The sequence below is a fragment of the Diutina rugosa genome (assembly GCF_008704595.1).
Source record: "Diutina rugosa strain CBS 613 chromosome Unknown scaffold1_size794362, whole genome shotgun sequence".
In the NCBI taxonomy this organism is placed as follows: Eukaryota; Fungi; Ascomycota; class Pichiomycetes; order Serinales; family Debaryomycetaceae; genus Diutina; species Diutina rugosa.
In genome coordinates this window covers 279,215-295,201 of record NW_022995155.1, presented here as the reverse complement: position 1 = coordinate 295,201, position 15,987 = coordinate 279,215, and the positions used below count along the sequence as shown (strand labels likewise).

The window sequence follows — 15,987 nt, the reverse complement described above, 5'->3', positions numbered from 1 at the left end:
GCCCTGGTAGGAGAGGCTCTCACCATTAGTGACCCGCTTATCTGGGCTGATAACGGTTAAATTCGAGACTATTGGGTGAGATACATTTCGGCTGATCCCGGCGTCGTCCAATCAAGGACGAAAGGAATCGTGTAACATACTCTATTCGACTATCAGTGTTTGCGATCTTCTGCTGTTACAGCCGTGCTGGCCACTTTGTGATTTTAATTCTCTATATAGTACACTGCTTGTGATCATGAAACATAAATCAGCCCACAAAAACCCCCGGCCGCTTATTGTTGGTGTTCGGGAGGGAGGAACGGGTTGGGAATCTCGTGCGTGCCGTCGACAGGTGCAATCGTCAACAATGATGTGCATCTCACGACAACGAATCCTAGCTGGCGCTTGGCCTCCGTCAACACCGTGTCGTCATGTACGTCTCGGAGAGTCTCTTCAACATCATCCAACACCAAGTTCATCAATTGGTCAAACCCTTTAAGCGTCCCCACGATTTGTCTACCACCAATGAACTTGACGATAATCCGCGTGTCTTTATATTGATTCAAATCCAAGATGGCTTCCCGCTTAGGACCGTCTTGCTTATTTTGCGGGCGTCTTCTTCTCTAATCGTTAGTACATGTGGCAATTGCAATGGGCACACTGTCCTTCAATACCACAGTGACCGTGCCTGATGAAACCAACTTACCTCGCCTTGTCTTTCCCCCCGGTCTTCACCGTCTCGACGGTCATAACGAGGGCTATTTTGCTGCGCCAGCGGTGAAAACGCTCTGTCGTCGGACATGGGTAGTGGACGACTTTTTCGTTCGCACTAACGATCGCACGGATTATATCTACAGAGTGAAGGAGGACGTGAAAACTAACGTGAACGGAGTGTATTTTCGTATACAATTCGTGAATCTCGGGATCGATTGCCGATACCAAATGTGTATATACAAGTCATTAAAATTCCCCTCTCAACCACATCAAACGTCTCTTCTGGCGTTCGATCATGGTGGGAGTCTGCTCAATTTCCGGTTTTGTAGGCAAGGTACCTGACACAACGTTAACTACGTTTTGCGGAAGAGAAAAGTGGCGAGCAAGTTTCGATACTGTCCATTCTTTCGGAGCTTCGCGTCTCAACTTGACGATTTCCGCCGCAAGTTCGTCAGTGACGGTATAGGTCCGATCCTTAGGAGCAGCATGGCCATGAATCAACGGGTAGTTCTCAAGCTCCTCTGACAGATATTCCTTTGTCGGTAATTGTCTTCTCGGGTCCAGAGCCGGCAAAAATGCCTTGGGGGTCTTCATCATCGGCGACTGAATGGCATGAGGAGGGTTGTGGATAAGTCCCTGAGTCGGCTTGGGCTTGAAGTTGAACTTCCCCAGCAGTCTCGAAGTGTACCGGGACTTGGGAGCAGCCTCGAATACGGCGTTTTCCACCAATCTCACCACCGAAGCCTTCATACTGGTGATCTTCAAATTTTCATCTCGCACTTTTGACTGATATACTTATGCAGGATCGAATGGTGATAACGAGAACATTTATTGAAATCACGTATGATTTTAGATCCACAAGCGTGAATCGGAAAGCTCTATGTCATGTTTGCCTGGTTTATTGAGTTGATTCTTACATCGTTGCTAAGTTGAGGTTTTTCATTATCGTACATATCGATTATTAATTCGTGACAACGTTGAAGAGAATTGAACTGAATTATGGGAAGTGGCCTTTCCGGGGCCCGAAGTACCCATCTGGAGCTTGCAAAGTGGCGTTCATCTTACCTGCTCTGGTGCCTTCATATCCTTGATAAGGTACTTCACTTCCCCACCAAGTTAGATCCTTGGGATGGTATTGCAAAGCGAAAAAGATGATCAAAGCGGCAAGAGCATTCCCCGCAACAACACCGTTTGAAAGAAGATATATATACTTGGACCACCAAGCATTGTACTTCTTGAAAAGGTACCCCATCGACAAGATATTGAGATAGAGCCCAACGGTGTAATAGGACAAATTGTAACTGCCCCAAATGGTGAAGGACCCAATCCAGATAGTTGGCTGGAAGTATCTGGCGTAACGGGGTGCTTTCTTTGCTAAGTATTTCTTGATGAAAAAGCAAGGGATCGCAAACAAGCCACCTAACAAAAACATGTATGGCAACACCGTGTACAACCCATTGAACACTTTCTTAGGGCCAATAACACCCCATTGAATTGAAGCCGAAAAGAAGGTGTTAATAGTGGGGCATGTGAATTTCTGACGATTATTGGGGTCGCAGTAGTTCTTAATCCCACCATTTAATTGAAACTGCATGATGCCCAACTGAACAAAAGATCCAATGAACACACCAACCATTTGTGTACGGAACAACCCCCGAGGCGGCAACCGCATGTAATGAGCTTGCTTTTGGTTGGTAATGTAATTTTCAGCTTGGCCGTCTAATGAGTACCCGAATGCCTTTGCGATATTGATGGCGTTGGCGTTACCAGGAACAGCATACCCCACGATAAGCTCCATGATAACATTAAGTCCAAAACTGAAGCCTGTTCTCGAGTAAATCGCAAGGATGGGGATCAAGAAAATGAAATTCAAGGCAATGGCAAAAAATATAATCCAGCACAGCACATTGGTGGGGTAGTACTCAACGCATACAATACCCAAAACAAGCGCTACCAACAAAACACAACTGTAACACCATTCCGGAACCTCGGGGTACTTTGCATTTTGTCGTGAGAGAGGATCATTGAATCCATCGTATCCCAGAACCAGCATATGGCGAATACTCTTGAAGCCTTTGCCTAACTGAACCATGGCTTTCTTGATGGGTCGCCAATTCACGAGAACCTCATAGATAAAGGCAAAGGGATACAACATGAAAAAACCAGCATAGTTCACCAACATTCCAGCCGAAAAGAAAGGGGGCCCATATGATTCGTACTTATCTTGATCAAACAACTGTTTTTCATTAAGGATCTTCAGCACTTTGTATGACTTACCTTCGTTGGTGTACAATAAGTTGGAGTTTATAGGGAGAAACTTAGTCCATTTGTGGTTCGTGTAATAGATGGCAGTGATAATCAAAGCCCCAAGGACGTAACCACAATATTGACCAACCCCTCTAACCATCGGCACGTATGTCATAGGGAAGTCCATCACAATAGGGTCAAAAGTGGGGATTGGATTAAATCCAAGACCATTTCTGAATCCGGTCATGTTAACTAAATCAAGATCATCCGGCTTTATCCACGTCATCCAATTGAAGGTGGACAAGAAAGGCATCAAGTAGTTTGGGATCCATTGGAAGAGAAAAAAGAACACAAAGCAGTAAAAGAACCACCTATAACGTGAGATCGTCCAACCGTTGATGTTTTCTTTCTTCTCTGGAGTCAACAAGGCTTTGTTGAGTGCAATTGTCGACATAAGTGAAGGCCACATAGACTCAACTGGATACACAGCAAACTTTCTTACAATTCCTGCAAGACCAAATCCGATAAAGTTCGTGGAGAGGGTGAGTAAGACTTGATACCCAAATGTGACCCATTGATCGTTGTAGTAGGTTTCCAACTTCTGGACATGGATGTTATAATTCGAGTAGCCGGTCCACCCACCTGTCACAGAGTAGAACAAAGTACACAACATCTGCTCTTTACGCAGCCAGGGTCCAGGATTTAAATCAAACGTATATCTCCAAATTTTGAACTTGAACTTCGGTAAAATATACGACAATAATAATCCCGAGGGATAAATCAAAACTTGAACGAGGGAAGTAGAAAGCGTAATGGAGGGTTGACGAGTAGAAAAGAATTGATCAACCACCGCCCCTACGCAAGTCCAAATGATACCACAAATGTAAACTCGAATCGTTTCGCAAGGCATGTCTTCGTCGTAGGGGTCAATACACGCTCTCACTTGTGTATACGGCAGGTAAAATTCAATGAGGCCAGCCTCGGTACGCACTTGAAGATCCCAGTCAAACACATTCCAGTAGTCACCGTGGAATCCGGACTCATCCATGTCTGACAGGACTTCGGCAACATCAGTCTTTTCGACTTTATTTTTCTTGGATTCAACGTCACTGTCGTTAATGTAAACGTCAAGCTTCTCGGAGATACCATGCAGGGGTGCCATTTCAACAAGTTTCTCCCAAAGTTTGTAGTCACGATCCATAATATTCACGTCAGCACGATAATCCACGAGTGCTTCCCTGAGAATTGCAACAGCTTGTTCAGCCAGCAACGACTCGATTTTCTCGATCATGTAGGCCCCTTGTTTCGGCAAATCATCCAAAGATTCAAGGCCTTCATAGTCAAGACGACGTAAGATGTACTGCTTTTGAGAAGTCGTGAACGCCGTACCGACTTCATCCAACAGCAATGGCTGCGATAAAACGGGATTGATTTTTTCGCCGTCAACCACGACTGGATTGTTCATTTGTGGATGAAACCAATCAAACTTTCATCCTATTTATGTTCCTCAATTCGAAGTAACCCGTGGCACCGTGAGGCTCAAAGTATGTAAATCAAGTTCCGTGATGCAGTTACATATCCAGCTGCGCATACTTTATAGTTTAAAACCAAATTTGACAGTAGCCCCTTGGAAGGAGCTATAATTCGGAGAGTCTAAAGCAACTTACACAGGTTTTGGTTCTCAATTGCAATCGCGTGGTTGCCTCTTCTCTTTGTTGATACAGCTCGAATTTCGACGTAGTATCCATCAGGTGATCGTTCTTTTTACCCCACATTTCGCGGATCTGTGTCGTGAAGCCGCAGTATCATATGGCTTTAACCACTTTTGTGGCCTTATGCAATAAAAGCTGGGGATATGATAAGATAAGGAGGCACAGAGATTCACTGAAAGACACAGAACTATTGTTGTATGTCCAGCCTCACCCTACAGGTATAACGATCGTGTGTAGCCAGTGTAACCCCCAACTTTGATTTGGATAGAAGTGTGGCTGCGAAAGTGCCGCACGTGTCAACAAGTGCATCCGCAGGATCAGGGACTGTGAAGTCTCAGGTTTGGATGATTATGCACTTACGCACCCAAAAATAGAATGTTGCCGTGTCAAAGCCAACTGAAACCGCATTATCATAGATAGACTGCTAAATGAAAATGATAAGGTCTGTGTTTCGTGTAGATAGATATGATCGCAAGATCGGTCGGCCATTACTGTTGAGAGGACGGATATGAGATTTAGAGTGTTCAAACAGTTTGACTCTGACAGTGAGGGGTAATTCTGTATTATACGACCTCCTGGCGGGAATACGAGGCACGCGGCAAAGAGTAAGCTATTCCCAAGATTTTTGTCTTGCCAGTTTTACCAATCTCCATATGCGATTATGTGGGCACAGCTTTGTGGAGGACTTTAGTACTGTTGTGACTTGTGTTGCCGTATGACCGATTGCTTAGTATCAAGCAGCTCATAATTGTATATATCTCAAGGCACTCGACCGCATCCGAGTGGGGTTGCTGCCGCAGGCTACTCTCATGACTAGGGCGTCACTTGCTTTTCATTTGTGGCTACAATTGATCCCCACAGCGCGGAATGTTTCGTGATTCGCTGGAGTATTGAATGAGTGTCGATCTAGAATTGTCACGAGAGCATTTTCTCGATTTTGCCCACGATTAAGTGATCACACGTAAGATTGACATTGATAGGAAAGCCTTATCAATCGTTATGCAACCAATTCCAGGGTGGAACGTATCTCCAACTGATGTCTCAATGGAATCAATATTTAAATGACATTTCCATGGAGAATGCTAAGCATTCCATTGATGTTATGGCTGAGGAATCTCATTGAATCAAGTGAAACTTTCATAATGATACCTGAAACATTGATGCAATGAATTATAGAGCATAAATTTCGTGTATCTGATATGGGAAATTGAGCGGTACATCAACAATCGCTTATATCTGACAGCTAACTGAATTCGAATACAATACAGAGTCCACTTTGACGTTTACGCAACAAACTGCTTTCAATATTTCAGGGACTAAACCTAGTGATGATGTGTTTGGATGAATTTAGACACCCTCAGAAGCAAACTCATCGATAACTCATAGTAGAGCGTCAAATTATGACCAAGTGCAGGTTCTCATCTCATGGGGATATTGGAACTTGTAACACTCGTTTAGAGGCTGTGATCCTCGATTTCTTGACTATTCGAGGTTTATGATTCTTGAGAAATATAAAACGATCCGTGGAATGTAGCCGTGCTTTGATTGTTGTCCTAAAATCAAAAGACGGTATTCGAAATATTTTTACGAAGTCACGAAATTTTAAAAATATAGTTACATTTATGATTTATTGTGTCTTCGGATCATTAGTTACACTACTCGAATTTTCGCGAGACTGTCAAATGGTGTTACTCAAATGAGATGCAGCGTCTAACCAAAATCATGCAGAATCGTGAACATTCTGCAAATTTAAAATTACCTTATATAAACTCAGGCAAAAATCCCAAAGTTGTTGTTAACAGCCATCATTGGATAATCCAACCACACTAGGTGTAGAACCGCTAATGCACTACCATGTATTTGGAGCACTGTTACCCAAAAACTTTTCTAACTCTATCACATCAATCCCTGACCTCCGTGGATGGAGATATGCTTACGACATGAACATTATTTTCTTGATAATTCGTTCTTTGAAGTGTAGCGTATCTGAAATGATGAGCATCAACGCGACATTCGAGGTTGTGTACATCTTCGATGAATCCGGTAATCCTTGTCAGCCGCCCGCATTCATGCGCGGCGTTGATTGGCTCAATACTGATGACAGCTATCCCTCCACAATTGGAAATCAATCGAGGTTTGAGAAGGAGAGCATTATATGAAAGCTAGCAAGACTATACACTCTTGCCCAAGGTATATCTCTATCACGTGGTAGCTCCTCTCGAATGTTGTGGACTTCGTTTACACCGTCGGAAATTACTGGTACGGCACTAACATGTCGTGTTTCTGCCGGTTCAGATGTGCAGAGATCACGCTGATGTGGACTTATCCAGCGTTCAGTGATCCTTGACTTTCAAGGTAATTGTACAAAATAATCCAATGGTTATGATCAACGTGAGACGCCTCAAATCCATCGGGGATGATCTGATACCGCCATCATTTGCCCACATTCCTCTCGGCTCCTCACCATGTTTGTGACATCTCTCATGCACCCGTTTCACTCTCGTGTGCAGGATGTAAACACGCACAGTGTATTTCGCACCGCGTCTTCGGTTGAAGCTTTTTCTTCAGGTTTGTATCTCAGCCCGTCCATTCGTTTAACCCTTCAAAGCTATCCTGGTATTCTGCCAGCAAACAAGTCTCACCCCAGTCTTTCCTTTATTACTACCCCCGTGACGACCCAATACAATGCGCGTTTCCTCCTTATTGATGTTAGCAACTGCTGCCCTCGCCGCTGACACTACTATTATGCTGACGATCACAGTCACTGTGACCCAATTGACTCCTGATGAGTCCCTCTTGGCCCTGATCTCGGAAGCATCCGAAGCCAGTCGCCAAGCTGCTGAAGCGGCAGCGGCTCTGGAAGCTCTGGAAGCTCTGAAGGCGCTGGAGGCACTGGTGGCACTGGTGCAATCAGAAGTAGCTGCTGCCGCTGCCTCTGCCTCTGCTGAGGCCGTTGCGTCGCAATCGAGAGCCGCCGCTGCCTCACGCTCAGCGGAGTTAGCAGCCTCCCTTTCTGCTGCTGAAGCCGCTTCTATCTCCGCCGCTGAGGCAGCTTCTCTTTCTTCTGAATTGGCTGCCTCGTTGTCGAGAGCAGAAGCTTCTTCCGCAGCTGCAGCCCTGATCGCCCTGTTGTCTTCCGTCTCTGCCGTCTCTGCTGCGTCTGCTGCTGCTGCTCGGTCGGCTTCTCTCGCTAAGTCGACCGCAAAGCCGAGCTTATCTGGATTCAAGGGTATTGTCGCTGTTGCCCTGGCTAATCTGACTCTGTCTTTGACCCTGTTCTCGACCACTGTCTCGTCGCTGACTATCACACTGTCGCCCACCACAACTTCATCTCTGTCGACTGCTCAATTTTCTAGTGAGCAATCGCTGTCGAAAATTGGTGGCGTTGGTGTATCAGGTGTTTCGGGTATCGTTGCTGCTATGGCTATGGTTGCCGCGTTGTTCTGAAGATTTCTAGAGCATAAGTGCGACCCAAAGCAAACCTCTTTACAGATTTATGTGTTACGATGTATCAATACTGGTTTACAACTCAGGAAATATATGCCTATTAGACCAATTAAAATCCACAATAGGAATACGGTATTCTTATTCTTATTACAATGTGAGCACTCGCTCGCGGAGATTTCGAAAGTCGTTATAAAACCTTAAACAAGGTTTACCAAAGCAGGTTCGCGTAAAACTTGTCTTTACAATCATCCTAGGATCTGTACGTCGACACAATCAACTTAATTATCACTTACGTGCACAAGACCAATGGAATCTATGTAAAGGTTACGTGGTCCGAAACTGAATTCTGTCCCGGTGGATTTGTAGGTTTGATTTAAACTATAAGCTTAGTTCCTTGCTTCTAGAAACTATTTTCACATCAAGTAGTACCTCCGATGGAGCTTCACATCGCACTTCGCGCATTCCTACCCATGATGCCTCCAACTATGCCACATTATCGGGACTATGTGGGAAAGGTTCAGAAAAAGCGGCTTCGTTTTGTCGACAGGATAAATTTGATTGTGGCTGTGGCGGTTTCGGTGGCCCTCATTTTACCGTACACCAATCGCTGGTTCAATCTCATGTTGACCCCCGTGAGTGTTGTGTTGATATTTGGGGGATTGTGGGCGGTGAAATTGCTGCGGCAATACCACCTGACCACGTTATATCCTCAACAGAAAACTCTCTTCGGTCGTATAGTTGTTCTGGCTCTTTCCTCGGGGAAGGTTTTGGGCTACTACATCTTACTGTCATACGCCGTCGCTCTTTGCCTCGCCTGGCATATACCAGCTATCTGGCATTATAACCTTGTCTCGAAATTGTTTCGCAATCGGCAATACTTGAATGATGAGACATTGTTCTACTCATGCTATCCTCTTTTGATGGCGATACTATACGCGTTCATCCATATGCTTGCGCAACGAAACCGTCTTGATTTCAACTTAGGAACAACGCCTAAGCGTGATCCCCGCATGTTTCTTTCTGGTTTCGCCAAAATTATGTTGAACTCTATCTTCTTCACTATTGCGTTGGCTATTATTGGATGGCCTACTTGGCAAATTCTGCGTAATATCATATACCTGGTTCTCAAGTACCCTATTATACTTGCGGGGTTGGATCCCGGAGTTCCGCCAGTCAGGCTTCATTTCTCGACGTGGTTATCCATGGTTTTTGCTACGTTCGTTACAATAATTTCGTGGGAAATCACCAATCACGCTTTTAATGTCTATCTGACAATTGGATGTATTGATGGAAAAACTGCATTGTCGACAAACTCTAGTGAGCCATTGATTTGCCTTGTGGGTGGACTTCAGGATGAAGATGAAATTGTACAAGCGATCGCATTCCAAGAAATTGCGTACATTGCTAGTTCGCCTGAGGCTAAACATCTCCGCAATATCATTTACAACCGCACTCCGCAAAGATGGCCCGAGATTTATGACATCTGTCTCAGGATTGTTGGTAGGTACTCAGATCGCGTGAACTATCGCAGTCCTCAGGATTCAAAAGCTCTCGAAAAAAGCGCCGAGAAAACAATTGCTGTACGGAAAGAGGCCAGCGACCCGGCAAAAGGGTCCGGTAGACTTTTTGGGAATCTGGAAAGTGATAAGCACCAAGTATCTAAGAACTCTACTGTGAAGGCATATTCCGAACTCACTACCAAAGCAACCAAGAACTCAAAATCTGGTCTTGGTCAGCGTTTTCAAGACATCTTCCAAAAACACGTCAAGCCCTTGTGGACGACGGTGGTGAAGTCTACGGAAAAGTGGCATACTCATTGGGAGGTCAAACAATTTGCGCGGATGAAGCAGTACACATTAAAATTCTACGCATGGTTCCTTCACCTGGGAGTTGGTATATTCTTCAGGATATACGTCCAGCAGGATGCTGAGGTGCGAGTCCAAGTCACTAATGTTGTGTGTAACGCTGCTGTTGCTTTGGCCGAGCTTGCGATCCACGCCATCGCAGAGGATCGACTGGGAACTGTGTCAAATCGTGATATTTGCAGTGTGCTCAACAACTTGGAGCGGCCGATCAGAGTACTGGCCAACTATGTTGACTACATTCCAGCTCTGATTTATAATGCTGACACCGAAGAGTGTCGCAAACAAGCACTTGACCTGGTTGTAGCCGATGTTCATGATGTCATCATAATTGAGTTTCGAAATGTTTGCAACCAATACAATTACAAATTTCTGAGTCTTGTGGTGAATGAACAGACTCAACGATTGGCTGAAAGAGTTCTCGAGATTAAATAATTTCAATCTACAAGTCGCAAATGATGGAGTTTCTAATGTGAAATGAATGTCTATTACACCGTATCTCTATTATATTCCATTCCTACTCAGGCCGTGGACTTTGATCGGGACGTGGACTCCCAGGTTGATCGAGAAGAACAGGCTTGAGAACTTGTTCATCAAACTTTGTGAACCACTTGGCATGTTCCTCGACACTCAAAATATTACTCAACAACCCACCCTCGGTGGCGCCCAGCGCTTGTACCTCAAGTTGGTCATCATCCTGTTGATATGCCAAATCAGCTTGCGAAGAATTCCGTGAACTCCGCGATCTTGTAGGGTAAATTCCCTGGAGTGAGACCGACAGCTGAGTGCGTGATCTGATGTCATCCTTGTACGGTTGGACACCTTGCGGAGTTTGTGGTCCTTGAGGATAACGTCGAGATCCATACACACTTTGTTGCACAATACGGGGAGCCTCGATATCGAAGTCATCATCGCTTTCGTTTGACTCATCAATGCAACCCGTTTTGATACCGAGAATTTCAAGCATCAGTGCGGTTGTACCACCAAACAAGATCACAGTGAGCACAACTACAACCAAGACCGTTGCCAATAAAGTCCACTTGTACTCACCTTTGATTCCTAAAGCAAGAGCAACCCCAACAGCACCCCGTAAGCCAGCCCAGAAGATCATCATTTGGTACAGGTGACTTATCTCATCAGGGACCGCTTCAACTGAAAGGGAGCCGGGTCGTTGAAACCTGCTAAACCGAGCTCGATAGATCCAATTGAGGAAGCGCGATAATGGGAACACTGCCGACCAACGAGCGATGCATATCAGCATGAAAGTTATAATGATGAGCAATGGCTTGAATACCAACTGGTCTTCTGTGAACAATGACAAACCCAAATATATGAAAATGAAATTCTCTGAAAGCTGTGCTAACAACTGGAAGATGTACTTTATGGCGATTTGTGTTCGTCTCAGCATATTGTAGTAAGCATAGTGTTTGAGAGTGATACCACAAAAGAGTAATGATACAATCCCTGACATATGTGCACCCGTCGAAAAGAAATACGTTTCGTAAGCGAACAAAAGCACGAGACAAGTTTCAATTTGAGGGTAACGGCGAATATGACTATGTTTCAAGAGTAAAGCAACTCCAACCCCAACCATCAATCCAATCATCGTTGATATCGTGAACGTCATTAAAAACAAACCCATACCTTCGAATAAAGATGAGAAGCCAACAGCGTGACCCTTGAATTTCTGACAAGTTTCAAACATAACAATCGAGATGGCGTCGTTGAGCAATGACTCACCGAAGATAACTGTGTATAATTTGGGGTCCACTTTATAGGCATTAAAGATGCTGAGAATTGTCACGGGATCCGTAGCAGAAAGAGTAGCGCCGACCGATAAAGCATCAACGAATTCCAAGTCAATTCCGTCTAATCCTAGGGCTGTGTACACATATAAAATGATACCCAACACCATAGCTGATATGAAAGTCCCTGGTATAGCAAATGTTAAAATAGAACCAAGGTTATGGAAAAAATTAGCTTGGTGAAGCTCATATCCACTATTCAAAATGATTGGGGGTAATAATATGTTGAAGAAATACCCCAGATTGAACTTAACCGCATCTTGAATGTAATGACCTGGAGATACACGAATAATAAGACCCACGATCATTCCATAAAAAATTGAAAGCACTGTTTCGTGGATCGCCCTAATCCGTCGCTGCTGTAGAAAGTAGGAAGACCACAACGCCAGTCCGAGGAGGAAGAGTAAAATGAATAACGCCCACAGGGAAAAAATTTCATCCTCCACAGGGTTAGTTTCGTCGAGGGAATCATCATCAGGTATAGCGACATCTCCCTGGTCGTCTGTATTAGAACGTTTCAATAGTTGTAGGCCAACCTGGCCTGCAAGTTTCAATAAACTCATTGCTGTTAACTTAGGCCAAAGTTAAACGAGCACCTATGCGCACAAAAAATGCCACCTCAGGATCAATGAATTTGAGCACTGCGACAACACATCCTAGTTTCCACCTCTTCCGACTAAAGTCCGAAACATGAACGCTACCCAATACTAACCTATCGAAGAAGTTTGAGCTAAATTTTTATATTTATCCCTTGATGCAAAACTGACTTTACTAGAATTTTCATGAACTTCGGCAGATACTGCTAATCACGGAGTTATCCGTTTGGTTAATGTCGATGTAACGTTGCCTTTAATTTATCAATGTACCAAAATCGCTTCAACCTGTGAACTTGACGATCAATTTCATTGTTATAGGTAATGCTGGATCTGTTAAAATCATCTCTTCATGCTCATCGATCAACGACGAAAGAGTCTTCATAAGATTTGGTCTAGTAGCTTCTTCAAGCAGTGGCGGGCTCTGTAGGTACAATTGCTTGGATTTGGTTGCTACTGATGGTCTCATCACTTGAATATTTTGAACTGTCGTTAGATGCTCAAGGAACTCTTCCAAGGTCCAGCCTCGCGGCACTTTAAGTTGTTTTGCTTGATTGCCACAAACAGCGCAGTCTTTGGTTTTGCTAGTGGCAAACGTGTAGGTATAGATCCCTTGATCTCCAGAGTACATCATGTAGTTATCAAGTAAAGGATTTGAGTTCGTCATAAGCTTGAAAGCTTCGTTACAACACAGAGCAGCAATGATTGCATTTGTCAGAGCAATAGCTGGAATGATGTTCTTGACAACACCAAGCGTTAGCTGCCGGGTCACTCCCGATATACCAAACAGCTCTGCCCTTTTTTTTGCTGTTTCAAACATCCAGTCAACATCCTCGGGATCATCACCATCAAATGATCTATCTGGAAAGTGCCTAGGCCATGCTAGTTGAGATGCCCACTCTATGCAATGTTCAGGAAGACGAGGGGTATTCGCAATGGTACAAACAGGATATGTTACCTTCGGAGCGACTGTGAATAATGTACACTCATAGCACAGAGAATGCCCGGGAATAATGACTCTTGCTTGACCACGAAACCCTTCAGTGCCGCCATCGATCATGGGAATAATGCGTTCAGGGAGGAATGCATGTAATGTAGCGTTCATCCATCTTCGTGCCTCAACACTGTCTAGGCCACAGATAACCAAGTCAAACAGCTGGTACCACTCTATCGGCATCCCTTGAATTGTACAAAAATGGGGGGTTAAAACTGCCCCATCTTCTTCATTCTCAACTTCAGCCAGGCGGTTAATTGGTCCAATTTTTGCATTCACGACTTTAGCTACGGCAACGCATGCGACTTCAGCCTTCGACTTCCCAATGTCCTCGTCCCGAAACAAGAATTGACGATTTAAGTTGGAGATATCGATTGTGTCCATGTCTATCACGTCGATGGATTTGAATCCACACATAGCCAAGTTCTTGATGATCTCGCAACCGAGTCCTCCAGCTCCGACAACTAACACCTTCCCATTGAGACCCAGCTTGTAATCATCAAGAGTGAAGTCATCTGGAACCTCTTTCGAAGTGTATGGGCCCCGATTCCGAAGTAAATCATCGATGGGTCCAATTCGTGCCATCAGGAAGATCGTAAGCTGTGGCTAACTTTTGGATTTATCACTGTGCTCGGCGCGCGTACTAAAAGAGCATTGAGATTTAAGAAATAGAATCAAGATCAAATCAACTCTAAAATATTGCATTAATGAGATGCGGATATTCTTGTATTTTCTACTCATTGCGGGGGCGTTTCGTTGGTGGAAGTCCAACGCCTCTACCATGATATGTGTTCGGGTCTGTAGCTGTTAACGGATTTGCCGATGAGATTAATGGTGAACCTGCTTTTGACTTTGGCGACATTACACCACGGGATGATTTTGTAACTGCAGGCTTAGCTTTTTTAATGGGCTCCAGTTTATGTGGGTTCACCGTATGCTTGATCGATTGGGAGACGAATTTTAAATCGTATTCGGGAACTTCGTTCGCTTTTTCGATACCAGCTTTAAGGTCTTCCAGTACCTTCGCTGAAACGAATTTGACAGGGGCGTTCGTCCCCAACAACTCAGGTTTGGTGATATCAAGTTTATTTGATTCTTTTGGAATTATGTCATCACGGAAATCGTCATCGTCAGAAAAACAAAACGAGTCATCCTCCAGGGGTAACGGGTTTTTAGTATTCGTCGGAGGTGGTACAGCAGAAGCCAACTCTCTGGTATTATTGCTAGGTCCAGTTACTTCATTTGATTTGACTGTATGGTTAGGATTCGACTTCAAGTCAGGTACTGCTGCTTTGGTTTCAGAATTGTTGGAGTATATCTTCGAACTCAGACTTACTAATTTAGCCTTCTGTTGTCTCACATAATGCTTATCCCGGTAGTACCTTTCATCATCCAATCCAGCCTTTTGCGCCTTCACAGAATAATTTTTGTCATACAAGCAGTTCCCTAAGAGGTTCCCAAAGCAGCGCAAGCATCGTTTCAACCCGTCGGTGTATGCTTCTTTACGGACCTTCTCAAAGGCTGCCGCTTTAGAACGAGCATTTTCAATGAATCCATACCCAAAGTCCTCATGGAATGTACCATTCCGTAAAGTTATTCGAACAAGTAACAGCATCCCCATATTTATTTTCCCTTTGTCAACCTCGAGAAAGTCAACCTCTTTAGAAAGAATCTCAGACAGCCATCCATCAAAACCAAAAACTTCATTAGCGATATTGAGTACATTCCAACCTTCAATGTAAGTTACCTTTTTGCCACCTCCAGGGCGCTCGCTAGTGTATTCAGGACCCAACAGTTTCTCCAAATTCAGAGTGATGCGGGCACGTTCTTCTGGAGTAAATGGTACGACCACAAGTGGACGACCGATGGTGTACTGAGTATCAGCATTGCGGTTAATTACCGGCAAGCGAGTCTGGCCCTGGGGAACGTTACTGGGCTTGTTGGACATGGTGATCTGGAGATCCAAGTGGTCTTCAGACGCGTCGCGGGTATGAGTGGTAAGAAAGTGCGCAGAGATAGCAATGGGGTCATGAAACAAGCGAACAGAGTTTTATAGGTTCAAGTTCAAACATGCATGATAATGCTGATTGACTTCAACTTATGGTAAAAGTATTCCAATCCTTGCAAGCTTATTGTTATGTATTGATAATTAAAAAGCGATATAACGTAAATTGCGATTAAATGCAAACCCTGATTCTGGATGAAATGCTCGAGATGGGTTCTATATCAGAAAGTGTCTCCGCTTGTGTCAGGTGCTCGTCCAGATCGATTAGGTTGCAATATTCCGTTATCCAGCGTCCCAGGTGGAGTGGTAGCATGTTGTGATCACACAATACAAAATACTCCTTTGTAGCAAGTTAGATCTCCGTGGTTGTTATCATTGATATGCTGTCGCCTTTAAGAAGAATTTGCCCGAGATTCTCCTTCTTCCCATCGTTAGTGATTTCCCTCGCATCTTCAAGAACAAGATTCATATACTCATCGAAACCTTTGACTTTACCCTCTATACGCAGGGACTGATGAGAAAGCCAGACTGACACCACGGCATTTTGCTGTAGACACTTGAAGATAAGATTGATGGGAGGTAGCATGTCGTTTTCTCTTCAATGTACCTAGTATCTTCGCGAGTGCGCA

General features: G+C 44.3%; 8 protein-coding genes across 8 annotated transcripts; 2 read left to right on the top strand and 6 right to left on the bottom strand. All coding sequences in view use genetic code 12, as the record gives it.

Annotated features, from left to right (window-relative positions):
• Positions 1 to 272: 272 nt before the first annotated feature.
• Positions 273 to 781, bottom strand: DIURU_003439 (Sm-like protein; the record flags this gene model as incomplete). The annotated part of the gene is made up of 2 exons (XM_034156201.1): positions 273 to 563; positions 686 to 781. The coding sequence occupies 2 exons, from the start codon at positions 779 to 781 to the stop codon at positions 273 to 275; spliced, it is 387 nt and encodes a 128-aa protein (XP_034011692.1).
• Positions 782 to 939: 158 nt separating this feature from the next.
• DIURU_003438 (mitochondrial 54S ribosomal protein mL58) lies at positions 940 to 1,443 on the bottom strand (the record flags this gene model as incomplete). Its single annotated transcript, XM_034156200.1, has 1 exon — positions 940 to 1,443. The coding sequence occupies one exon, from the start codon at positions 1,441 to 1,443 to the stop codon at positions 940 to 942; it is 504 nt and encodes a 167-aa protein (XP_034011691.1).
• Positions 1,444 to 1,690: 247 nt separating this feature from the next.
• DIURU_003437 (uncharacterized protein) lies at positions 1,691 to 4,405 on the bottom strand (the record flags this gene model as incomplete). The annotated part of the gene is made up of 1 exon (XM_034156199.1): positions 1,691 to 4,405. One exon carries the CDS (start codon positions 4,403 to 4,405, stop codon positions 1,691 to 1,693), a length of 2,715 nt encoding a protein of 904 aa, XP_034011690.1.
• A 2,992-nt stretch (positions 4,406 to 7,397) lies between these two features.
• Positions 7,398 to 8,099, top strand: PGA34 (Pga34p; the record flags this gene model as incomplete). Its single annotated transcript, XM_034156198.1, has 1 exon — positions 7,398 to 8,099. One exon carries the CDS (start codon positions 7,398 to 7,400, stop codon positions 8,097 to 8,099), a length of 702 nt encoding a protein of 233 aa, XP_034011689.1.
• A 470-nt stretch (positions 8,100 to 8,569) lies between these two features.
• Positions 8,570 to 10,396, top strand: DIURU_003435 (uncharacterized protein; the record flags this gene model as incomplete). Its single annotated transcript, XM_034156197.1, has 1 exon — positions 8,570 to 10,396. The coding sequence occupies one exon, from the start codon at positions 8,570 to 8,572 to the stop codon at positions 10,394 to 10,396; it is 1,827 nt and encodes a 608-aa protein (XP_034011688.1).
• Positions 10,397 to 10,478: 82 nt separating this feature from the next.
• Positions 10,479 to 12,329, bottom strand: NHX1 (bifunctional K:H/Na:H antiporter; the record flags this gene model as incomplete). Its single annotated transcript, XM_034156196.1, has 1 exon — positions 10,479 to 12,329. The coding sequence occupies one exon, from the start codon at positions 12,327 to 12,329 to the stop codon at positions 10,479 to 10,481; it is 1,851 nt and encodes a 616-aa protein (XP_034011687.1).
• Positions 12,330 to 12,642: 313 nt separating this feature from the next.
• DIURU_003433 (NEDD8-activating protein) lies at positions 12,643 to 13,938 on the bottom strand (the record flags this gene model as incomplete). The annotated part of the gene is made up of 1 exon (XM_034156195.1): positions 12,643 to 13,938. The coding sequence occupies one exon, from the start codon at positions 13,936 to 13,938 to the stop codon at positions 12,643 to 12,645; it is 1,296 nt and encodes a 431-aa protein (XP_034011686.1).
• A 148-nt stretch (positions 13,939 to 14,086) lies between these two features.
• On the bottom strand, positions 14,087 to 15,301 carry RAD52 (recombinase; the record flags this gene model as incomplete). Its single annotated transcript, XM_034156194.1, has 1 exon — positions 14,087 to 15,301. The coding sequence occupies one exon, from the start codon at positions 15,299 to 15,301 to the stop codon at positions 14,087 to 14,089; it is 1,215 nt and encodes a 404-aa protein (XP_034011685.1).
• Between the last annotated feature and the right edge of the window lie 686 nt (positions 15,302 to 15,987).